This window comes from Rattus norvegicus, chromosome X, assembly GCF_021556685.1.
Source record: "Rattus norvegicus strain SHRSP/BbbUtx chromosome X, alternate assembly SHRSP_T2T, whole genome shotgun sequence".
Classification (NCBI taxonomy): domain Eukaryota; kingdom Metazoa; phylum Chordata; class Mammalia; order Rodentia; family Muridae; genus Rattus; species Rattus norvegicus.
The window spans coordinates 20,292,963-20,315,273 of NC_141554.1; the positions used below are offsets into that span (position 1 = coordinate 20,292,963).

Below are 22,311 nucleotides of genomic sequence, written 5' to 3' on the forward strand. Positions count from 1 at the left end.
AGAAACAAAATAATAAAAGGCACTATGAGATCACAATATTTGCAAGTCTCATGTGTGATAAGGTTCTAACTGTGAAAATATTAAATCTTAACTGTTCTCACTGAACATGCACAAAAGGAATAAATTAAAATAGCCATTGTCTTGTGACTGTTCTATACAAACAAGTGAAAATTAATGTTGTAAGCACCAAAATGAAATTGAAATTGAAATCACAGTGACTGTTACGGAAGATGAATTCACATTTATTTAGCTATTGATTTCAAGTTTCAGTTGACAAAACAATCGCTAGTTATTTAATTAAGTTTTCATCCACAGAGAGCTGCACAAGTCTCCTTTTATTCTTCCAATTGTGGTGTTTTGATAGCCTTCTCACACTGTTAATGTCATCCGGGATCTTCCTAATATTAGCTTTTTGTTCATGGTCTTATGCAGTCTTATATTGTTTAATGTAATGATGTAGTACTTCAATGCAACAATAATGTCAAAAAAGTATGTGTGAATATTCATCTCATAGCTGATAAAGTAATGTATTATGTGAAGGCAAGGCAGAAGTTCAGTGAGAATTAGTTCATGATGTATACCTTGATTGATGAGTAAAAAGAGAACTGGATATAGCCAAATGAGTTATGATTAGAAAGTCTACTTCTTTTCTGTCTGCTCTTCCTTCAATTTCTCCTTCTCCTCTTCATCATCATCATCATCATCATCATCATCATCATCATCATCTGAATCCATGATCCAATAATAATCCCTAAACATTTTTGATGTTGGAGTAGAACATTCATAACCCCATCCCTTCTTCATAAACATCTGTTCAAGGGTGCTTGGTGTGGTGTCTTCCTTGCTTATAAAGTACTTCCAGTCAGTTGGTTCATAGGCTTGCTCAGCGATCTCTGTGTTGCCAGCATTTTCACCTTGAAGTTCAAGTTCATTGGAATCAGTTAGAGAGTCTTCTGTTTCTAGTGTTTTCAACTGGTTGCTTTTCAGGAATGGTGATTCATATCTTTTGTGTTTGTTGACTCTGCAAAGATCTGGTGGGGTTTGGAGTTTTATAACAAAGCTGGACTCCTGTTTAGATAATGATGTGTCCTTCCCATTGCTCATTTTCCTACCATACTTGATGTCAAAATTACACAGATCAGTTCTCCTGACACACGGTGAGTCTTCATAGCTTGATTGGCCTTCATATCCTGTGTCAATATGCTGCATGGAATCTCTGTAAGTTTGGGCCCATTCGTCATTTCCTCCTTTGTATATATATTTATAATAAATAGAGCTAAGCATATCCTGTCCTCTGTATTTACCATCGTGGAGCCAAGTGCCTTCACATGTCCAGGGAAGCTTGTGATGTTCCAGATCGAATTTTCCTTGAGACTGGTTGCCAGAGGTGGTGGGCTGCTTGGTTGCTTCCCTGTGATCTTCCCAATACGGCCACTTGTTTTCCAGCATCCGGTTAGGTTTCGGTGTTTCCAGCATTTTAATTAATATGTCTGCAGAATTTTCTTCTCCTCTAGGCCATGGAGCAAGCAGCTGTTGATTGTGGCGGGCATTTATGTCATCCCAGAAAGTTCTACGTGTTGGCTGGACTGTCAAAAGCGGGTATAAAAGTCCTGAATCATCAGCTGACTTTTGCTGATTCTTGTTGGCGATGGGACTACATACTCTACGAGAAATTGTTGGGAAAAAGATACCCTCTGTGCTGCGTGGGGTCAGCCCTTCACTCGATGTCCCGCCTTTCCTGAAGTCATCTGACCGTTCCTTACCATAGAATCGGTGCTGGTTCTCCAAGGAGGTAGGCAACCTCAGTTGCTCTTTCTTGTGCTTTGAAAAACACTTGGAAGAGTCTTTCCACATAGACTTGACAGTAGTGTCCTGGGATGTTGGCTTTAGTGTCCGACGGGCCTGGCTCCCTGGCAGCCTGTGGTCTCCCATAGTATTTCTGGCTGTGGAGCCACGGCCTCTGCCTCCGCTGCTGCTTCAGCCTCCACCGCAGCCTCAGGGATTTGTTTCATTGGGGTCAGTCAGTTGCTAGGAGATCTTGCCTGAATACCTTGGATTCTACTATGACAAGGAAGGGAGTGCCCCACCAGTGGTCTCTCCATTCTGTTCTACATAGTATGAATAAAAAAGTGCTTTATTTATGACAGGATTTTTGGTGGACTTCCAGATTGTCTATGTCTTGACCTATATTTTAAAGAATGTTTCTATGAAAATGTGTATTAAATATTATCTTGTATTTAATAAAAATAATACAAAATATATGTGCGTGTGCGCGCACGTGCGCGTGCACGTGAGCATGTGTGCCTGAGTGCGTGCGTGCGTGCATGTGAGTGCATGAGTGCGTGTGTGTGTGTGTGTGTGTGTGTGTGTGTGTGTGTGTGTTAAGTCAACTGTGCTGGCAATGCACCGCACAAGAATGATAGATTAGCAAAAGCCCCAGAAGTAGACAATAGAAACCTCCTTTACAATAGTTGTTTAGTTAAGTCCAAGAGATTTCCCCAAACAATATAGATTATAGACAGCCCTTATTGTTATTGTAGTGGCACACTTAGGATACACAACTCTTGATTTGACCTGGATCTAGCCAGAAAGCCTCTTTTCTGCAGTCCGGCTTCCATGGTTCTAGAAAATACAATGCAAGGTGCTAAGGGAGGGAAGCAAGCCAGCTGCAATAACCCATTAACCACAGCAATTACCAGCATGACAAGAGAAACCTAAAGTTACAATGGGTGGCACTCACACTTCTGTGTCAGCCAACAGCTCTCTCACTAACTTAAAGCCCACTCAACAGGAGCAAAATCATACATGGTACTGGAAATCTAACCAACTTCCCAGGGATAGTAGAGTTGTGAGCCTTAGAACAGAGTCTACTACCTCCACTTTACGAGTCCTACATACTTCCTCACGATAGTCTAAATTTTGTCCTTAAACACACACCTAAATGTAGCTACCACCCTTTACCAAAGAAGCCCCTCTTTCTAGCAAATGGAGACCATCATAGAAAAACAGAACTGGACACAATATAGATATCAACAGATGAGGAGGGACTCAGCCCCTGTGCCTGTATCTGCATCGCAACTCCTGCATCTATGGCTCAGGGAACATCGAGGAAGAGAGGGCAGAAAGAGGCAGAACACCAGGGAGTCTGTGAAAAAGTCTCTCCGACAAATGACTGCATTAGCAAGTCCAGGACAATGGTAATATCATGGACATGTTCCCATGGAAGGGAAAATATTCACAGGGACCTATTCCTAGACAGAATTACAGGCAATGAATATCTGCTGGGAAAAGGAAAATTCGAATATCCTAGGGATGAGCCCCACTATTGATCGCCCAGTACAAAAATGTTAGGTCTTGGATCTTCATTGCAACTTAGGCATTTGTTCTTACAGTTTCATGAAGTTGTATTCCAGGTCTCCTCACAGAGAAACACCATGTTTTGGGGAGGGAGGTGTGCTGCAAAAATCTTGAATGCATGGTCTGCTGTCTATAACTAGGCCACAACCTAAGGAACTGGTCTGTTTCATGTTTTTTTTTGTTGGGATGAGGAACTCTTCCAAAGATATTAGTGTACAGTGTGAAGATTTTTATTATAAAATACTGTGAATTTTGGGAGCATTTGGTTGTCAAACTCTACAGTGAGTTTGTTGACCTTTTCTCCATTGAGAAAGGCTATGGAAAACAAAACATTTACAGAATTATTATGAAGAATGTCCTAATTCGTTTTTTCTCTTAGCCTTGCCAGAGGGCTCAACTATTTTTCACAATTAGATGACATTTTCAATAATAATATAGATGATTTTGTGACAATAATCTAGCTAAAAACATTATTTTTACCCTTCCCTGGTGTAAGCTGAGCGAATGGTCTATAGTTTCTGCCTGAGAATTTTCTCTATCCCAGAGAGCGATAAAGCCTGTTGCTTGCATGTCATTGATGATGGAGATTTGTTGCTCACTAGATCAACTCTGAAACCATGAGACCCTTGCCACCTAGGTTTTACAGGAATTTTGAAAGCACAGATGTAACATTGAGGATGGATGCTTCATTTGCTCCCTGGAACAGCCTGGAAACTCTGAATGCCAGCTGTATTGTGCAGCTACATGGGCATTAACCTTTACCTTGGTGGATTGGATTTATTCTTCGCTTCACTTGACACTACTCTGTTTCTGCATTTTACGATCACCTAATTTATCAAATGCCATCCTGAACTTAAGTTCCTGGTTCTGGGCATCCTAAGACAATTTTTTTCTTTCCCTTACTGTAAATATTCTAAATTTTATATTGGAAATATCACTCACTACTATGCTGCATGTGTGTATGTTTCGTAGGGGAATGGATACAAATCTTGCATGGTTTTATAGAAGTTGTTCTTAAACACTGTGAAGTTAGGGACATGAAAACTGACACTAGTAACTCAGTCCATTAACACACAGTAATGACATAAATTACAAACCCTCTACAACTTCCTTATGAAGTGGGATTTTAAGGGTACAGAACTGGGTCTTTCTAAGTTTTATAGAAGCATCTCGACAGTCCCTACACATGCAATTTCAGACACGATGATTTGGAGATGAAAAGCCTATATGTGGAGAGAGTTAGTTCTCTGTATTGAACCCAGCACAGCAGTGGGAAAGGAGGGAAAGATAATGATATTGGTTTAACTTAGGGACTCATTTTGAAAAGGTACCCAACTTTTCAAATTTTTACCCTAGGAAATGTGACATCAATAAAGAAAAATATTCCAGTGAATGATACAGTGCTGAAATGGATACTTATTGTCCCCTGTCTATGGTTTTATAGGAAGCTCAAAATAATGTGATGTCCTTGGTTCCAGAAGATACATAGGCAGCTCAGACATCAAAGGAATAGAATCAACAGTCAAAGTCAGAAGGTGGGGGTCTGACCTAGAAGGATAAAGAACATGTAAAGGTTACATTGATACTCTCTTTTGATGTAATGATTTATTATAAAATTCAGGGACTATTTTATCTATAAAATGGTTTTATGCTATATGCAGTACTTGGAAATATTCCAAGCCCTCCTTATGTTTCTGAAGAGCTGATTTTGTTCATTTAAATTTAAAATATAAGCTATTTGGCCTTATTTATAATAGCCAGAAGCTGGAAAGAACCCAGATGCCCTTCAACAGACGAATGGATACAGAAAATCTGGTACATCTACACAATGGAGTACTACTCAGCTATCAAAAACAATGACTTCATGAAATACATAGGCAAATGGATGGAACTAGAAAATATCATCCTGAGTGAGGTAACCCAATCACAGAAAAAACACACATGGTATACACGCACTAATAAGTGGATATTAGCCCAAAAGCTCAAAAAAGCCTATATGTGGAGGTAAATGCTAGCAGCAAACCCCTGAACTGAGAACAGGACCCCGTTGGAGGAATTAGAGGTAATAGTGAAAGAGCTGAAGGGGCTTGCAAACCCCATAAGAACAACAGTGCCAACCAATTAGAGCTTACAGGGACTAAACCACTACCCAAAGACTATACATAGACAGACCCTGGGCTCCAGCTGCATATGTAACAGAGGATGGCCTTGTTGGGTACCAATGGAAGGGGAAGCCTTTGGTCCTGTCAAGGTTGAACCCCCAGTATAGGGGATTGTCAGGGGAGCGGTAAGAGGGCGGGGTGGATGGAGAGGGGACCACCCTTATAGAAGGGGAGGAGGAGGGGTTAGGAGTCTTATGAACAGGATACCAGAAAAGGGAATATCATTTGAAATGTAAATAAGAATTACCCAATTTTAAAAAAGAGATAGAGGAAAATAATATAAGCTATTGTGCTGGTTAGCTTTTGTCTATTTGACACAAGGTAAAGTTTCCTGTGAAGAGGGAGCCTCAATTGAAGGCCTCCATCAGCTTGGCCTGTCTTCAAGTCTGAGAAGCATTTTCTTTTTTAATTAATGATTGCTATGGAATGGCCTAGTTCTCTGTGAGTGGCGCCACCCCAAGGCAGGTAGTCTCTGGGAATATAAGCAAAGAGGGTAGGCAGGCCACCAAGAGCAAGGCAGCAAGCAGTGCTTCTCCAGGTTCTCTGCTTAGGTTCCCACATCCAGGTTCCTGCTTTGAGTTCCTGTCCACACTTCCTTCAGTGGTGGGCTGTGACCTGAAAGTTTAAGCTGAAATAAATCTTTTCCTTTTTAGTCATGGTGTTATCCCAGAAATAGCAAGTAAAGTAAGATAGATGCGTGCCCTTGGGTGGGGCTCTGACTCTAGCTTTTCCTCTTCCTATTTCACAACAGAGCAGCAAACTGAAACAACAGTTAAACTCTAAAGATAAAACACTCAAAATTGTGAAAATCACTTGCATAGGACAATGCCCCAAATTTTTAAATTAATTTAATGAAAAAAAATCACCTGCCAGTTTTGCCTTTAGAAGATAGATATGCCAAATTAGATGATTTCAAGTATTCCATAAAAATATATTTTATTCCATCTCTTGTTCCAAAAAATATAGTAGTTTTTTTTACAAATAAACTATATTCCTGTTCAAAGTTTTAAATAGATATAAAAAAGAACATGTAGCCCAAGCAACAGAAACCAAGACTACATGGCATCATCGGAGCCCAATTCTTCCACCAAAGCAAACACGGAATATCCAAACACACCAGAAAAGCAAGACCTAGTTTCAAAATCATATTTGATCATGATGCTGGAGGACTTCAAGAAAGACGTGAAGAACTCCCTTAGAGAAACACAGGAAAACATTAATAAACAAGTAGAAGCCTACAGAGAGGAATCGCAAAAATCCCTGAAAGAATTCCAGGAAAACACAATCAAACAGTTGAAGGAATTAAAAATGGAAACATAAGTAATCAAGAAAGAACACATGGAAACAACACTGGATATAGAAAACCAAAAGAAGAGACAAGGAGCCGTAGATACAAGTTTCACCAACAGAATACAAGAGATAGAAGAGAGAATCTCAGGATCAGAAGATTCCATAGAAATCATCGACTCAACTGTCAAAGATAATGTAAAGCGGAAAAAGCTACTGGTCCAAAACATACAGGAAATCCAGGACTCAATGAGAAGATCAAACCTAAGGATAATAGGTATAGAAGAGAGTGAAGACTCCCAGCTCAAAGGACCAGTAAATATCTTCAACAAAATCATAGAAGAAAACTTCCCTAACCTAAAAAAAGAGATACCCATAGGCATACAAGAAGCCTACAGAACTCCAAATAGATTGGACCAGAAAAGAAACACCTCCCGACACATAATAGTCAAAACACTAAATGCAAAAAACAAAGAAAGAATATTAAAAGCAGTAAGGGAAAAAGGTCAAGTAACAAATAAAGGCAGAACTACCAGAATCACACCAGACTTTTCGTCAGAGACTATGAAAGCCAGAAGGTCCTGCTTCGATGTCATATAGACCCTAAGAGAACACAAATGCCAGCCCAGGTTACTGTATCCAGCAAAACTCTCAATTAACATAGATGGAGAAACCAAGATATTCCATGACAAAACCAAATTTACACAATATCTTTCGACAAATCCAGCGACACAAAGGATAATAAATGGTAAAGCCCAACATAAGGAGGCAAGCTACAGCCTAGAAGAAGCAAGAAATTAATCATCTTCGCAACATAACAAAGAGAAGAAAAGCACACAAACATAACCTCATATCCAAATATGAATATAACAGGAAGCAATAATCACTATTCCTTAATATCTCTCAACATCAATGTCCTCAACTGCCCAATAAAAAGACATAGATTAACAAACTGGATACGCAATGAGGACCCTGCATTCTGCTGCCTACAGGAAACACACCTCAGAGACAAAGACAGACACTACCTCAGAGTGAAAGGCTGGAAAACAACTTTCCAAGCAAATGGTCGGAAGAAGCAAACTGGAGTAGCCATTTTAATATCAGATAAAATCAATTTTCAACTAAAAGTCATAAAAAAGATAAGGAAGGACACTTCATATTCATCAAAGGAAAAATCCACCAAGATGAACGTTCAATCCTAAATATCTATGCCCCGAATACAAGGGCACCTACATATGTAAAAGAAACCTTACTAAAGCTCAAAACACACATTGCACCTCATGCAATAATAGTAGGAGATTTCAACACCCCACTCTCAACAATGGACAGATCATGAAAACAGAAATTAAACAGAGACGTAGACAGACTAAGAGAAGTCATGAACCAAATGGACTTAACAGATATTTATAGAACATTCTATCCTAAAGCAAAAGGATATACATTCTTCTCAACACCTCATGGTACTTTCTCCAAAACTGACCATATAATTAGTCAAAAAACGGGCCTCAACAGGTACAGAAAGATAGAAATAATCCCATGCGTGCTATCAGACCACCACAGCCTAAAGGTGGTCTTCAATAAAAATAAGGGAAGAACGCCTACATATACGTGGAAGTTGAACAATGCTCTACTCAACGATAACCTGGTCAAGGAAGAAATAAAGAAAGAAATTAAAGACTTTTTACAATTTAATGAAAATGAAGGTACAACATACCCAAACTTATGGCACACAATGAAAGCTGTGCTAAGAGGAAAACTCATACGTCTGACTGCCTACAGAAAGAAACAGGAAAGAGCATATGTCAGCAGCTTGACAGCACACCTAAAAGCTCTAGAACAAAAAGAAGTAAATACACCCAGGAGGAGTAGAAGGCAGGAAATAATCTAACTCAGAGCCGAAATCAACCAAGCAGAAACAAAAAGGACCATAGAAAGAATCAACAGAACCAAAAGTTGGTTCTTTGAGAAAATCAACAAGATAGATAAACCCTTAGCCAGACTAACGAGAGGACACAAAGAGTGTATCCAAATTAACAAAATCAGAAATAAAAAGGGAGACATAACTACAGAATCAGACGAAATTCAAAAAATCATCAGATCTTACTATAAAAGCCTATATTCAACAAAACTTGAAAATCTGCAGGAAACAATTTCCTAGACAGATACCAGGTACCGAAGTTAAATCAGGAACAGGTAAACCAGTTAAACAACCCCATAACTCCTAAGGAAATAGAAGCAGTCATTAAAGGTCTCCCAACCAAAAAGAGCCCAGGTCCAGACGGGTTTAGTGCAGAATTCTATCAGACCTTCATAGAAGACCTCATACCAATATTATCCAAACTATTCCACAAAATTGAAACAGATGGATCACTCCCGAATTCCTTCTATGAAGCCACAATTACTCTTATACCTAAACCACACAAAGAGTCAACAAAGAAAGAGAACTTCAGACCAATTTCCCTTATGAATATCGACACAAAAATACTCAATAAAATTCTGGCAAACCGAATCCAAGAGCACATCAAAACAATCATCCACCATGATCAAGTAGGCTTCATCCCAGGCATGCAGGGATGGTTTAATATACGGAAAACCATCAACGTGATCCATTATATAAAAAAAATGAAAGAACAAAACCACATGATCATTTCATTAGATGCTGAGAAAGCATTTGACAAAATTCAACACCCCTTCATGATAAAAGTCCTGGAAAGAATAGGAATTCAAGGCCCATACCTGAACATAGTAAAAGCCATATACAGCAAACCAGTTGCTAACATTAAACTAAATGGAGAGAACTTGAAGCAATCCCACTAAAATCAGGGACTAGCCAAGGCTGTCCACTCTCTCCTTACTTATTCAATATAGTTCTTGAAGTTCTAGCCAGAGCAATCAGACAACAAAAGGAGATCAAGGGGATACAGATCGGAAAAGACGAAGTCAAAATATCACTATTTGCAGATGATATGATAGTATATTTAAGTGATCCCAAAAGTTCCACCAGAGAACTACTAAAGCTGATAAACAACTTCAGCAAAGTGGCTGGGTATAAAATTAACTCAAATAAATCAGTAGCCTTCCTCTACACAAAAGAGAAACAAGCCGAGAAAGAAATTAGGGAAACGACACCCTTCATAATAGACCCAAATAATATAAAGTACCTCGGTGTGACTTTAACCAAAGCAAGTAAAAGATCTGTACATTAAGAATTTCAAGACACTGAAGAAAGAAATTGAAGAAGACCTCAGAAGATGGAAAGATCTCCCATGCTCATGGATTGGCAGGATTAATATAGTAAAAATGGCCATTTTACCAAAAGCGATCTACAGATTCAATGCAATCCCCATCAAAATACCAATCCAATTCTTCAAAGAGTTAGACAGAACAATTTGCAAATTCATCTGGAATAACAAAAAACCCAGGATAGCTAAAGCTATCCTCAACAATAAAAGGACTTCAGGGGGAATCATTATCCCTGAACTCAAGCAGTATTACAGAGCAATAGTGATAAAAACTGCATGGTATTGGTACAGAGACAGACAGATAGACCAATGGAATAGAATTGAAGACCCAGAAATGAACCCACACACCTAGGGTCACTTGATTTTTGACAAAGGAGCCAAAACCACCAAATGGAAAAAAGATAGCATTTTCAGCAAATGGTGCTGGTTCAACTGGAGGTCAACATGTAGAAGAATGCAGATCGATCCATGCTTATCACCCTGTACAAAGCTTAAATCCAAGTGGACCAAGGACCTCCACATCAAACCAGATACACTCAAACTAATAGAAGAAAAACTAGGGAAGCATCTGGAACACATGGGCACTGGAGACAATTTCCTGAACAAAACACCAATGGCTTATGCTCTAAGATCAAGAATCAACAAATGGGATCTCATAAAACGTCAAAGCTTCTGTAAGGCAAAGGACACTGTTGTTAGGACAAAACGGCAACCAACAGATTGGGAAAAGATCTTTACCAATCCTACAACAGATAGAGGCCTTATATCCAAAATATACAAAGAACTCAAGAAGTTAGACTGCAGGGAAACAAATAACGCTATTAAAAAATGGGGCTCCACTATGTTCATAGCAGCCTTATTTATAATAGCCAGAAGCTGGAAAGAACCCAGATGCCCTTCAACAAAGGATTGGATACAGAAAATGTGGTACATCTACACAATGGAATATTACTCAGCTATCAAAAACAATGAGTTTATGAAATTCGTAGGCAAATGGTTGGAACTGGAAAATATCATCCTGAGTGAGGTAACCCAATCACAGAGAAACACACATGGTATGCATTCATTGATAAGTGGCTATTAGCGCAAATGCTTGAATTACCCTAGATGCCTAGAACACATGAAACTCAAGACGGATGATCAAAATGTGAATGTTTCACTCCTTCTTTAAAAAGGGAACAAGAATACCCTTGGCAGGAAATAGAGAGGCAAAGATTAAAACAGACACAGAAGGGACACCCATTCAGAGCCTGCCCCACATGTGGCCCATACGTATACAGCCACCCAATCAGACAAGATGGATGAAGCAAAGAAGTGCAGGCAGACAGGAACCGCATGTAGATCTCTCCTGAGAGACACAGCAAGAATACAACAAATACAGAGGCGAATGCCAGCAGCAAACCACTGAACTGAGAATAGGTCCCCTATTGAAGGAATCAGAGAAAGAACTGGAAGAGCTTGAAGGGGCTTGAGACCCCATGTGAACAACAATGCCAACCAACCAGAGCTTCCAGGACTAAGCCACTACCTAAAGACTATACATGGACTGACCCTGGACTCTGACCTCATAGGTAGCAATGAGTATCCTAGTAAGAGCACCAGTGTAAGGGGAAGCCCTGGGTCCTGCTAAGACTGAACGTGATTGTTGGGGGTGGGCGGCAATGAGGGGAGGATGGGGGGGGAACACCCATAAAGAAGGGGAGGGGGAAAGATTAGGGGGATGTTGGCCCGTAAACCGGGAAAGGGAATAACACTTGAAATGTAAATAAGAAATACTCAAGTTAAAATAAATAAATAAATAAATAAATAAATAAATAAATAAATAAATAAATAAATAAATAAAATTAAAAAAAATAAATTCAAAATATCATTAGGTCTTATTTCAAAAAAATCCCATACTCCACAAAATTGGACAATCTAAATGAAATGGATGATTATTCTGGACAGAGACCACTAACGAAAGGTAAATCAAGATCAGGTAAGCTATCTGAATAGTTGTATAAGGACCCCTAAGGAAATAAAGCAGTCATTAAAAGTCTCCCAACTCCCACCCCCCAAAAAAAGAGCCCTGGGTCAGATGGTTTTAGCACAGGTTTCTAACAGACTTTCGAAGAAGAGGTAATGACAGACTCCTCAAACTATTCCAGAAAAGAGAAACAGAAGGAACACTGCCAAACAGATTCAAGGAGGCCACAGTCACCCTGACACCTACAAAACATGAAGCCGCAACAAAGAAAGAGGACCGCGGGCCAATTTCTCTTATACACGTTGATGCAATATTACTCAATAAAACACTTGCAAACTGAATCCAAGACCACATAAAAAACACCATCCAGCTGAGGAAGTAGGCTTCATCCCAGGGATGCAGGGATGGTTCAATATACAGGAATCCATCCACATAATCCACCATAAACAAACTGAGGGTCTCCTTTTAAAAGACGTAAAGAATTGCTTATTTCAGGTGTATACATGTTTCCCTGCATGCATATGTGTATGCCACACGAATGCCTGATGTCTACCTTGTTCAGAAAAGGGACTTGCATCCCATGGGACTGCAGTTGTAGATGTGTTTGAGCCACTGTGTGGCTGCTGAGAGTTGAAATGGGGTCTTTGCAGATGCAATGGTTGCTCTTAACTGCTGAGCCTCTGCTCCAGCCCCGAAATTAACCCTTTGAATGGGTTCAACATTGAATATTTATTTCCAATTGGGAGTCGGGGAGCATTTCCAGGACCTGTTCGTTATCCCGAGGCCAAGGACTGTAAATAAAACCCCTCACCAACAGCAACAAGAAACTGCTTGAACAAAGGCTAGCAGGCAACACAAAGTGGGAATTACTGTTCTGATTCTCTAAGGCAGAATCTTTGTTACCTGAGAAACAGCATTTTCTCTGGTCTTAATAACATAAACATGTTTCCAAGAAGAAGAAGTTCACTGCATATTAAAATACCTCAGCATTTAATGCTAGTAAGTAAAATCATGATGTCTGCCCCCAGTGTAACAGCCAGGAGTGGTGTTATCATGAAACACACGGAATTAAAATACACATGGAATTAAAACGCTTCTAAGCAAAAGGTTCACACCAGATTATGAACATATGTCACACAAGTGAATACAAATGAGTCTATTTTTTCACACTGACGGCACATTGAAATGATGGTACTTGGGATATTTTGAATTAAATGAAATGTATTAAAATATATTTTTCTCTTTTTATTTATTCTGTGTAGCATTAGGGCATTTAGAGAAGCCCACGGTAGCTTTCACTTATAATCTCTGTCCAAGCGGCCAGGGCTGCTCTAAATAATTCTCCTGGTGGCATCCGCACTACCTATTTTCCTGCGAAGTACATGAATCCAGAAATATTAGCTCAGCCGAGATGTCCCTTTGGGATGGCATTTTGCTTCTCTTCAGTCAGGAAAAATCTTTTCCTAAAGCAGCAACCCCTTCCCTTGTCACTCGCATTTCCAAAAGCCATCTGAGACCTGGGAAAGCTGTGGTTTTGCACAGTGGTTCACAGACTCTATATCCCATGAACCTTACCTGAGAGAGAATTTGAAATTTAAAAAGTGTTGTTGGTGACAACATCTACGACCAAGTCATCTAGTGTCCCTGATAGTGGAGTGTGAGCACGGAACTTTGCACAAGGCCTTCCAAACATGTGCTTATGTTTTATAAGGAGTGATCCCTCCAGCAGATAAACCTGTCCAAAGGTCATGCAAAAAAGACCTTCCTGACACTGTGACCAGAGGTCCTTTCAAAGTGTGTTTCTTCATATTCTCCAACCGCCTTGAACTCGCTCAGTCTTCTCTCACACACTGGCCTGTCTCATGCATGCCAGGTTGAAGGAGTGACCCACAGCCTCAGAAGTGAGGGGAACACAACCTTGAAGGGATACATTTTTGTGGATGAAGATCGAGCCCTGGGAAGCTAAGTAATTGTTCTTTCTCACAGCAAAGCAAAAATTTCAACATCATGGCTTTAAATTGAACAACGCGTTCCTTCCATCCCTTTCTTGGTTTTATTTTAATTGACACACCGAGTAATGTGCTCCATGGAAACATCTTTATATGAGCAGAGTCCGAACTCAGGATCTGACAAGATGGCCGGCCTGCCTCGAAGGATCATCAAGGAAATCCAGCATTTGCTGGCAGAACCTGTTCTGAGAGCAATGCCCGTTTTTTCATGTGGTCGTTGCTGGCCCCCAGGATTTCCCCTTTGAGGGAGGGACTTTTTTTTTAATTAACTTGAGTATTTCTTATATACATTTCGAGTGTTATTCCCTTTCCCGGTTTCCGGGCAAACATCCCCCTAATCCCTCCCCCTCCCCTTCTTTATGGGTGTTCCCCTCCCCATCCAGGACTTTTATTCCTTCCAGAAAAATACCCAATGGCAGAACATAAAGTATGTTTGATGACTCAAATTTATTATCTTGATTTAGACAAGTCGGGAAGCATATGTTTCCATATTTTGAAACGTACGTGGTCCCCAGCACTGCCGATCTGAACAGTTCTGCTATCAATCCAGGCTTGGTTAAGTGCTCGGAATCCAGATGATCCATTAGCAAATGAGGTTGCCGAGCAGTGGAAGAGCAACGAAGCCGGAGCCGTAGAAAAAGAGAGGGCACGGACTAGGAGGCTCCATGGCACAGATAATGTTTAAGTCGATCAGATCGTCAAGTGTGCATCACTTCTGTCCTGCCAAAACTTCTTTTTTCTTTGCTTTCAATGGACACAGTCTTCGAAATATTGCAGAATAAAAGCCGAGGTACCTTCACCTTTGGTGATCACATGCACAGCAGCAAATCTGTCTTGTCCTGATTCACTGTTGGAAAGCGAGAGCTGGAAGCATCACCCGGGTTGCCGAGAGATGCTGAGAAGCAGGACTCTCTGTTTCGACTCCATTCCCCATCACGGTCTAAGTACGAGGCATTGTGAATGAAGGTAGTTGTCAGGGTTGGCTGCGAGGGGCACGGGTGCTTTTATTTTATTTTTTAGTGGGAAAGTAGGTTTATTTCAATTTTATAGTCTCGTCCCCCTCCCCTCTCTTAGGGATCTAACGGCAGTGCTTTAGTGCAGCTAGCCAGGTTTTAGAATAAGCTCTCTAGAAAAGTCTAACATTAGACACTGTAGATGGACAAGCTTCATTGTCTGAACCAAAATGGGAACATTAGATAAACAGCACAGCCCTCACTAATAACACTGTGACGTTGCTGTCAAGTGGAGAGTCTCCGTCCCACCATGCCCAAAAGGTAAAAAAAATTATTGTGACCATTTTGCATGGTTTCTTTGGAAACTTCTGTAAAACTTGTGCTTTAGTAAAATATTTCTGTTATTCTGAAAAAAAGAAACATCTTTATAATGCTGTGATTTTGATGATCTTCACCTCCTATTCCCCTTACCAATTATGCTTTACTCCTGCTCTTGACTCAGTTGATAAATGAGACTATAAAATATTAAACTACATTCACTCCCAGGATTCCAGCAGGAGGACAGGTAAACGTCCTCCACAGGATGCCTGCATTTTGAATCTCCTGGTTTCTCTAGTGTTTTTTTTCTGTACACAGGGACATCTTGACCAGTACAAGGAAGAGAATGATTATGGACTAGAATATGTGCAACTCCTTGCCCGTCCATCCTGTGTGTATCTATCCTCATGAAGCTGCTGCCTGGGCCTCCTCACCAGTTCCTCTTGTCTGATACCACACACCAAGACTGGCAGTAACTAACGGGAAGAAGCACATATTTTAGCTGGTGAGAAGTAGAACTTAAAGATGCAGAAACCGCAGTGTCATTTATGAATATGTCCCATTTATCTGCTGCCAGTTGTCTTGTAGCAGTTTCTTCTGAGATTGGGACATTCTATCTCCCAAAGAAACTCCTTATGACAAGAGGTAAACAACTCAAAATAGCTTTAGGAAGTCCCTGAAACTGACAGGACTCACTAAGCCCCTCCTTCCCAGAGTAAACTGTGCCACAGGCCCTACAATTATATTTAAAATTAGTAATGTTCACCGAGCAAGATGGAGGAGGAGCCAGGATTTCATACAGGGGCTCTGATGTCACATACTCCCCTGTATATTCCTCTTTAGTTCCACATATATTCTAACATTAGCAGCTAAAATACAGCATTTTCCTCACCTCAAGACCCTACAAACTTTAACTGAAATTTCACTCGCTACTGTCACATGCATGAGCTTTCAGCTTGTGATGGTTGACATTGCATTAAAGTTTACATTTACTGTGTTTGAGAGACCAAAAAGCAAAACAAGCCTCAAAGCTGTAAGCCCGATGTGTTGTACAGGGTAAGGTTTAAGTCCCATTGGGCGTACAGGTTGTATTCTTGTAACCCAGCTCCTTTTCACCCAGACATTGTTGACTATTCCTAAAATTGATCTTGTAAATTTGCTGTTCTTGAAAGATAATAGTTCATGAGACTAACTGCTATTTCTGCCTTTGTAACCAAACTTGCTTACTCAGCTGAATGACTAGGATAACCTCAAGACATATATGCTGAAATGAGAATCTGCCTACCCATACACAAAACTCAATCATATTGTAGTTTTTCACTGTAAAAGCCTTGGGCTGCTGTGGCTAGGGGCTGCATCTTGGGAATGCTCTCCACTGCAGTCCCAGTGCCATGAGTATCTGGTATCAGCATTTAATAAAACCTATTCTTAATAAAATCTATTCATAGTCATGCTGAATCTCTGAGCGACCTCTGATCCCATAACCAGGTCTGAAGAAGAATCAGACCTGCCAACATGGTCTACCAATTGGGAAAACTTGGGTCCTCGCTTCAGGGTTCAAGTCTACCCATTTAGGAAATATGCCTCACTATAACCACTAAGTTTCATCAGTGAGGAGGAAATTGGTGAGGAGGGGAACATTGCCTCTATACCTACATCATCCTGAGTGGACTTAGGGCACGTTAGAATTACAAAGAATGTGGGGGTGGCCTGTTTCCTAATTTGGAACTCTGCTCTGACTCCCCTTACTTTATTTCTATCCTACTCAGCTTCCAGAGGAGACAGCTCTGGACCCATAAAAATATCCAGAAATGGAGGGTTGAAGATGTAAGATAACAAGACAGAGTTCATTCAATCCAGAGAGCAATGTAGACAAGCTGTGTCTGTGACATGAGGTTGTCCACAAAGGCAAGCCTCGCTTACTGGTTAGAGTACCACCAGCACTTCTTGAGTTCTTGTGTGTTTTGCAAACTGCGTACTCAGTTGTGGTAGTTGAACAGGTACGGCCCCCATGCACCCATCTATTTGAATGGTTGGTCCATGGGAAGAGGCACTATTAGGAGCTGTGTTCTCTTTGGAGTGGGTGTGGCTTTGTTAGATAAAAAATGAGTTACCGTTGGGGTGCGTCAGATTCTGTCCAGTGTGGACCCAGACCCTCCTCCTGGATGCCTGCAGATGAGAGTCTCCTCCAGCCTGTCTTCTGATCAAGATGCAAAACTCTCAGCTCCTCCAGCCACAGCTGCCAGCAGGCTGCCATGTTGTTCACCATAATGATAATGGACTGATCCTCTGAAACTATACACCAGACCCAACCAAATGCCCTTTCTAAAACATGCCTTGGTCATGATGTCTTTTCAGAGCAATAAAGCCCTACGTAAGACTCCTGTGTTGAGGCAAAGACAGGAGCATCATATAGGGAGAGTTTTGCTTCATTGAACAATTTGAATACTGAAAAATAGCTAGAATTTTTGTTTTGGATGGTTTGGTATTTTGTTGTCTTTTTTTAAGACAGTGAAACACTTTGGACTGTAAAAGCAGTTGAACTCTGTGAGCAGAGTTCAAGTAGGACCTTGGAACTCAGTACATCTGAGAGTCGTGGCTACTGTGGAAGCTTTGCACAAATGCAGCTGCTTCCTGCCAATGTCCTAAGAACTTACCTGGGGCTAAATTTAAAAGGAATGGACTGTGAAAGTCATTTCACGATAGGCTAATATTGAGTCTGCCACGCAATTATTAATAATCATTCTTATGCAGGTTTTCAATTAAAACTAGAAAAAAGGGCAGAACTGTCCCGCGCGACCTCGCCAGCAAGAAAACATGCCGGGATATACGAATCCTTGCTGTAGCTAAAACGTTTATTGAATCTTACAGAGAGGCCCCGCGGCTTATATACACCCTAGCGCCGAACATCCACACCAGATTGGTTGCTTACCCATGATCTCATTAGGCACGCCCCGGAGTGGGCAAAGACCTGGCACGAAGGCACTCTTGCACATGCGCACACAGTTAACTTCCTGAAAGGAAGTCGGCTGGCGGGGCGGAGGCCAGCGCCATCTTGTAATGGCGAAAGCTATCCTGGCCTTCCACGTGGGGCGCAGTGGAAGCCAGCGCCATCTTGTGGTGGCTAATGTTATTGTGACCCTCTACACAGAACTACATACAAAGTGTGTAAGACAGGGAGAGTGTCAGGCTTAGTATTGTTACTGTCAATGCATGTGCTTGTGGCTGTCATTTTTGGAGACATTGATGTACTTACCCAAACACCTGACATGCACAGATCTAAGAATATGGTGCTCGTGAAGCCAGGTCCCATTCAGGCAAGCTTTCGTCTTCTGAAAAAAAGTGTCTGAGGGCATTTCTGACACTATAAATTGACAACAGATAAAGCTGTTAAGGTGGCACAAGGGAGCCAAGGTTCTCCCAGGCTGAGAGCTGAACGTGGCACTATTGTCCTGATGGCTTTAAAGTCAAATAAACCTGGGAGAGTAAAGGGGTCAGGGATTTTTCCTTCACAGTTTCAGAGAGCTACTGGGGTTAAGCAGTGTGTGACAGAGAAGTTCAGGTATGAGGGACCTGAGAGACATGGGCCCTAAGCAGCCCTTCCATGAAGCTGAGTAGACACGGAGACCCCAAGAAGTTGGAGGTGCCAGTACAGTTACTATCTAGTCAGTCCTGCTGAATACAGTGGATGAAACCAGCCCCAGAAGCAGAAACTATGCTATAGGCAGCCAAGCCGGAAGGGCAGAGCAGTGTGAGCCCTTAGCAAGCAGCCATGGGGACACAGGGTTGGCATTTGTCCTGCTGGGTCTCTACTATGTCCACATCCTTCTGTTGTGAAGGAGTAGTGCATATTCTGGGTCATTATGTGTCAGAAATATGTCATTTACTTTTTTTCTTTTACAAGGAGTCACAATTAAGTGATTGCCTGGCCTCTCTGAAGAGATTGTGACATTTTCTATAATTAATAATTTTTACTTATTCATTTATATCATGCTCACTAACCCCCACCCTTCACCCCTACCACAATCATTTTGCCACCCCTCCCCTTCCTTTCTAAGTGCGTGGGGCTCCCTGAGTATTCCCGCTCCCTGGCACTTCCTAAACAATGTTATGGGGAAACTACAGGACTTTTAAAGTTAGACTAAATCCTGAAGAATACCTCTCTGTGCCCCCAGATAAGGCTGCCATCAAGACGCAGCCTAAGCCATCCACCAAGTCTGCCAGCATCAAGGCAAGAAAACCCCAGAGGGACCAGCTAGACATTACTTCCCCCACCCCAGCCCCAGACTAGATCCAGCACCCAGGCCCCCACTCCCTTCTCAGCTCCACGGAGGCTTCCAGCAGCGCCTGAGTGTCTGAGAGCCTGAGAACCAGATGGCCCCATCCTCTGGGGAACCCTCTGGACACTCAAGCCAGATTTGGCTGTCCCCCCAGACCTCAGGGTGTGCTTCCTCACATCTGGAGTTTCCTTGTGGCCTAACACCTGGGGCAAGCAAGGTCAACTCCCTGCAGCCTGCCTCCCTGAGTGGCCCTGCCCTATGGCAGAGCAGTCAAAGGCCCCCACAACCCTACAATGGTAAAGTCTGCAAAAAAATTATGTTTGTTTCTTTGGATGATATACTTACCCATTCTCCTGAAATGAGGACAAAGTTGCCCAACTATTTTGTCCATTCTGTTTTCTGAAGGGGTTTTATATATGTTTTTCAACAAGGGAGTGAAACTGTTATTTTTTTTGAGAACTCATATCTCTTTTTTATTACTTATTTATTTTCCATACTCTTTTTAAATTGGGTATTTCTTATTTACATTTCAAATATTATTCTCTTTCCCCATTTCTGGTCCATCAGCCCCCAACCCCTCCTGCTCCCCTTCAATATGGGTATTCCCATCCCCATCAACCCCCCTTACCTATCCCCCCAACAAACCCCTAAACTGACAGTTCAACCTTGGCAGGACAGGGCTTGCCTTAAGGGGTTATATTTATTCTCGTAATTTAACATTTTTGTGTTAGTATGCGAACATCATGTCGCTGCTCTGTGCCCTAGATCTACATGGCCAACTGAGGCTACAGATTCACTCTGGGTAGGCCCTAATGGCCCACTCATGAAAGTCTTTTCTGACACCCTAAAACACCCTTACATTTGTAGGCAGGCACGGAAATCATCACTAGCAAACCTATTGGCAGTCTCTGGTGGTTTCTGAGAGTGCGTATTAGGGAGGGTCAATTATCTTAAAATTATTAACTAGGAAAGCAGGGATGACGCCTTTCAGAGCAGCCACTAGGGATGTGTTTTTCTCCCCCAGAACATATCGACAGATATGAACTGCTAAAAGCTCGTAGAAATGCTATGCCTCAGGAAAACAGGTAAGGGACCCTGAAAGGTAAAATGCCCTGGAAGCCTGTTAAGCACCTGACTGGGAGGCTCCTAGGGTCTCCTACCTGATAAGTCCTTCCATCCTCTTGATGGAGGCTCTTTAAAAGTATGTTCTAATATAGTTTGTCATTGAATACTGAAAAATAGCTAGAATTATTGTTTTCTATGGTTTGGTATTTTGTTGTTGTTTTTTTAAGACAGTGAAACACTTTGGACTGTAAAAGCAGTTGAACTCTGTGAGCAGAGTTCAAGTAGGACCTTGGAACTCTGTACTTCTGAGAGTCGTGGCTACTGTGGAAGCCCAGTTCAAGAGGTCTCGGGAGGAAAAGTGTTAGTAACTGCTCTGGAGGCCATTACTATGCAATTTTGGCACAAATGAAGCTGCTTTCTGCCAATGTACTAAGAAGTTACCTGGGGCTAAATATAAAAGTAATGGACTGTGAAAGTCATTTCAAGATAGGCTAATATTGAGTCTGCCACACGATTATTAATAATCATTCTTATGCAGGTTTTCAATAAAAACTAGAAAAAAGGGCAGAACTACATACAAAATGTGTAAGACAGGGAGAGTGTCAGGCTTAGTATTGTTACTGTCAATGCATGTGCTTGTGGCTGTCATTGTTGGAGACATTGATGCACTTACCCAAACACCTGACATGCACAGATCTAAGAATATGGTGCTCGTGGAGCCAGGCCCCATTCAGGCAAGCTTTCGTCTTCTGAAAAAAAGTGTCTGAGGGCATTTCTGACACTATAAATTGACAACAGATAAAGCTGTTAAGGTGGCACAAGGGAGCCAAGGTTCTCCCAGGCTGAGAGCTGAACGTGGCACTATTGTCCTGATGGCTTTAAAGTCAAATAAACCTGGGAGAGTAAAGGGGTCAGGGATTTTTCCTTCACAGTTTCAGAGAGCTACTGGGGTTAAGCAGTGTGTGACAGAGAAGTTCAGGTATGAGGGACCTGAGAGACATGGGCCCTAAGCAGCCCTTCCATGAAGCTGAGTAGACACGGAGACCCCAAGAAGTTGGAGGTGCCAGTACAGTTACTATCTAGTCAGTCCTGCTGAATACAGTGGATGAAAACAGCCCAGAAGCAGAAACTATGCTATAGGCAGCCAAGCCGGAAGGGCAGAGCAGTGTGAGCCCTTAGCAAGCAGCCATGGGGACACAGGGTTGGCATTTGTCCTGCTGGGTCTCTACTATGTCCACATCCTTCTGTTGTGAAGGAGTAGTGCATATTCTGGGTCATTATGTGTCAGAAATATGTCATTTACTTTTTTCTTTTACAAGGAGTCACAATTAAGTGATTGCCTGGCCTCTCTGAAGAGATTGTGACATTTTCTATAATTAATAATTTTTACTTATTCATTTATATCATGCTCACTAACCCCCACCCTTCACCCCTACCACAATCATTTTGCCACCCCTCCCCTTCCTTTCTAAGTGCGTGGGGCTCCCTGAGTATTCCCGCTCCCTGGCACTTCCTAAACAATGTTATGGGGAAACTACAGGACTTTTAAAGTTAGACTAAATCCTGAAGAATACCTCTCTGTGCCCCCAGATGAGGCTGCCATCAAGACGCAGCCTAAGCCATCCAAGAAGTCTGCCAGCATCAAGGCAAGAACTCCCCAGAGGGACCAGCT

The 22,311-nt window shown here is 41.6% G+C and overlaps 1 protein-coding gene and 1 pseudogene across 1 annotated transcript; one reads left to right on the top strand and one right to left on the bottom strand.

Moving 5' to 3' along the window:
- Nucleotides 1–221: 221 nt before the first annotated feature.
- Nucleotides 222–2,035, bottom strand: LOC102552474 (protein FAM47E-like). Its single transcript, NM_001433066.1, is given in 1 exon segment — nt 222–2,035. A coding segment is annotated over 1 exon segment (1,293 nt). The 5' UTR covers nt 1,933–2,035; the 3' UTR covers nt 222–639.
- Nucleotides 2,036–14,148: 12,113 nt separating this feature from the next.
- Nucleotides 14,149–14,708, top strand: Ube2n-ps9 (ubiquitin-conjugating enzyme E2N, pseudogene 9; annotated as a pseudogene).
- Nucleotides 14,709–22,311: the final 7,603 nt, after the last annotated feature.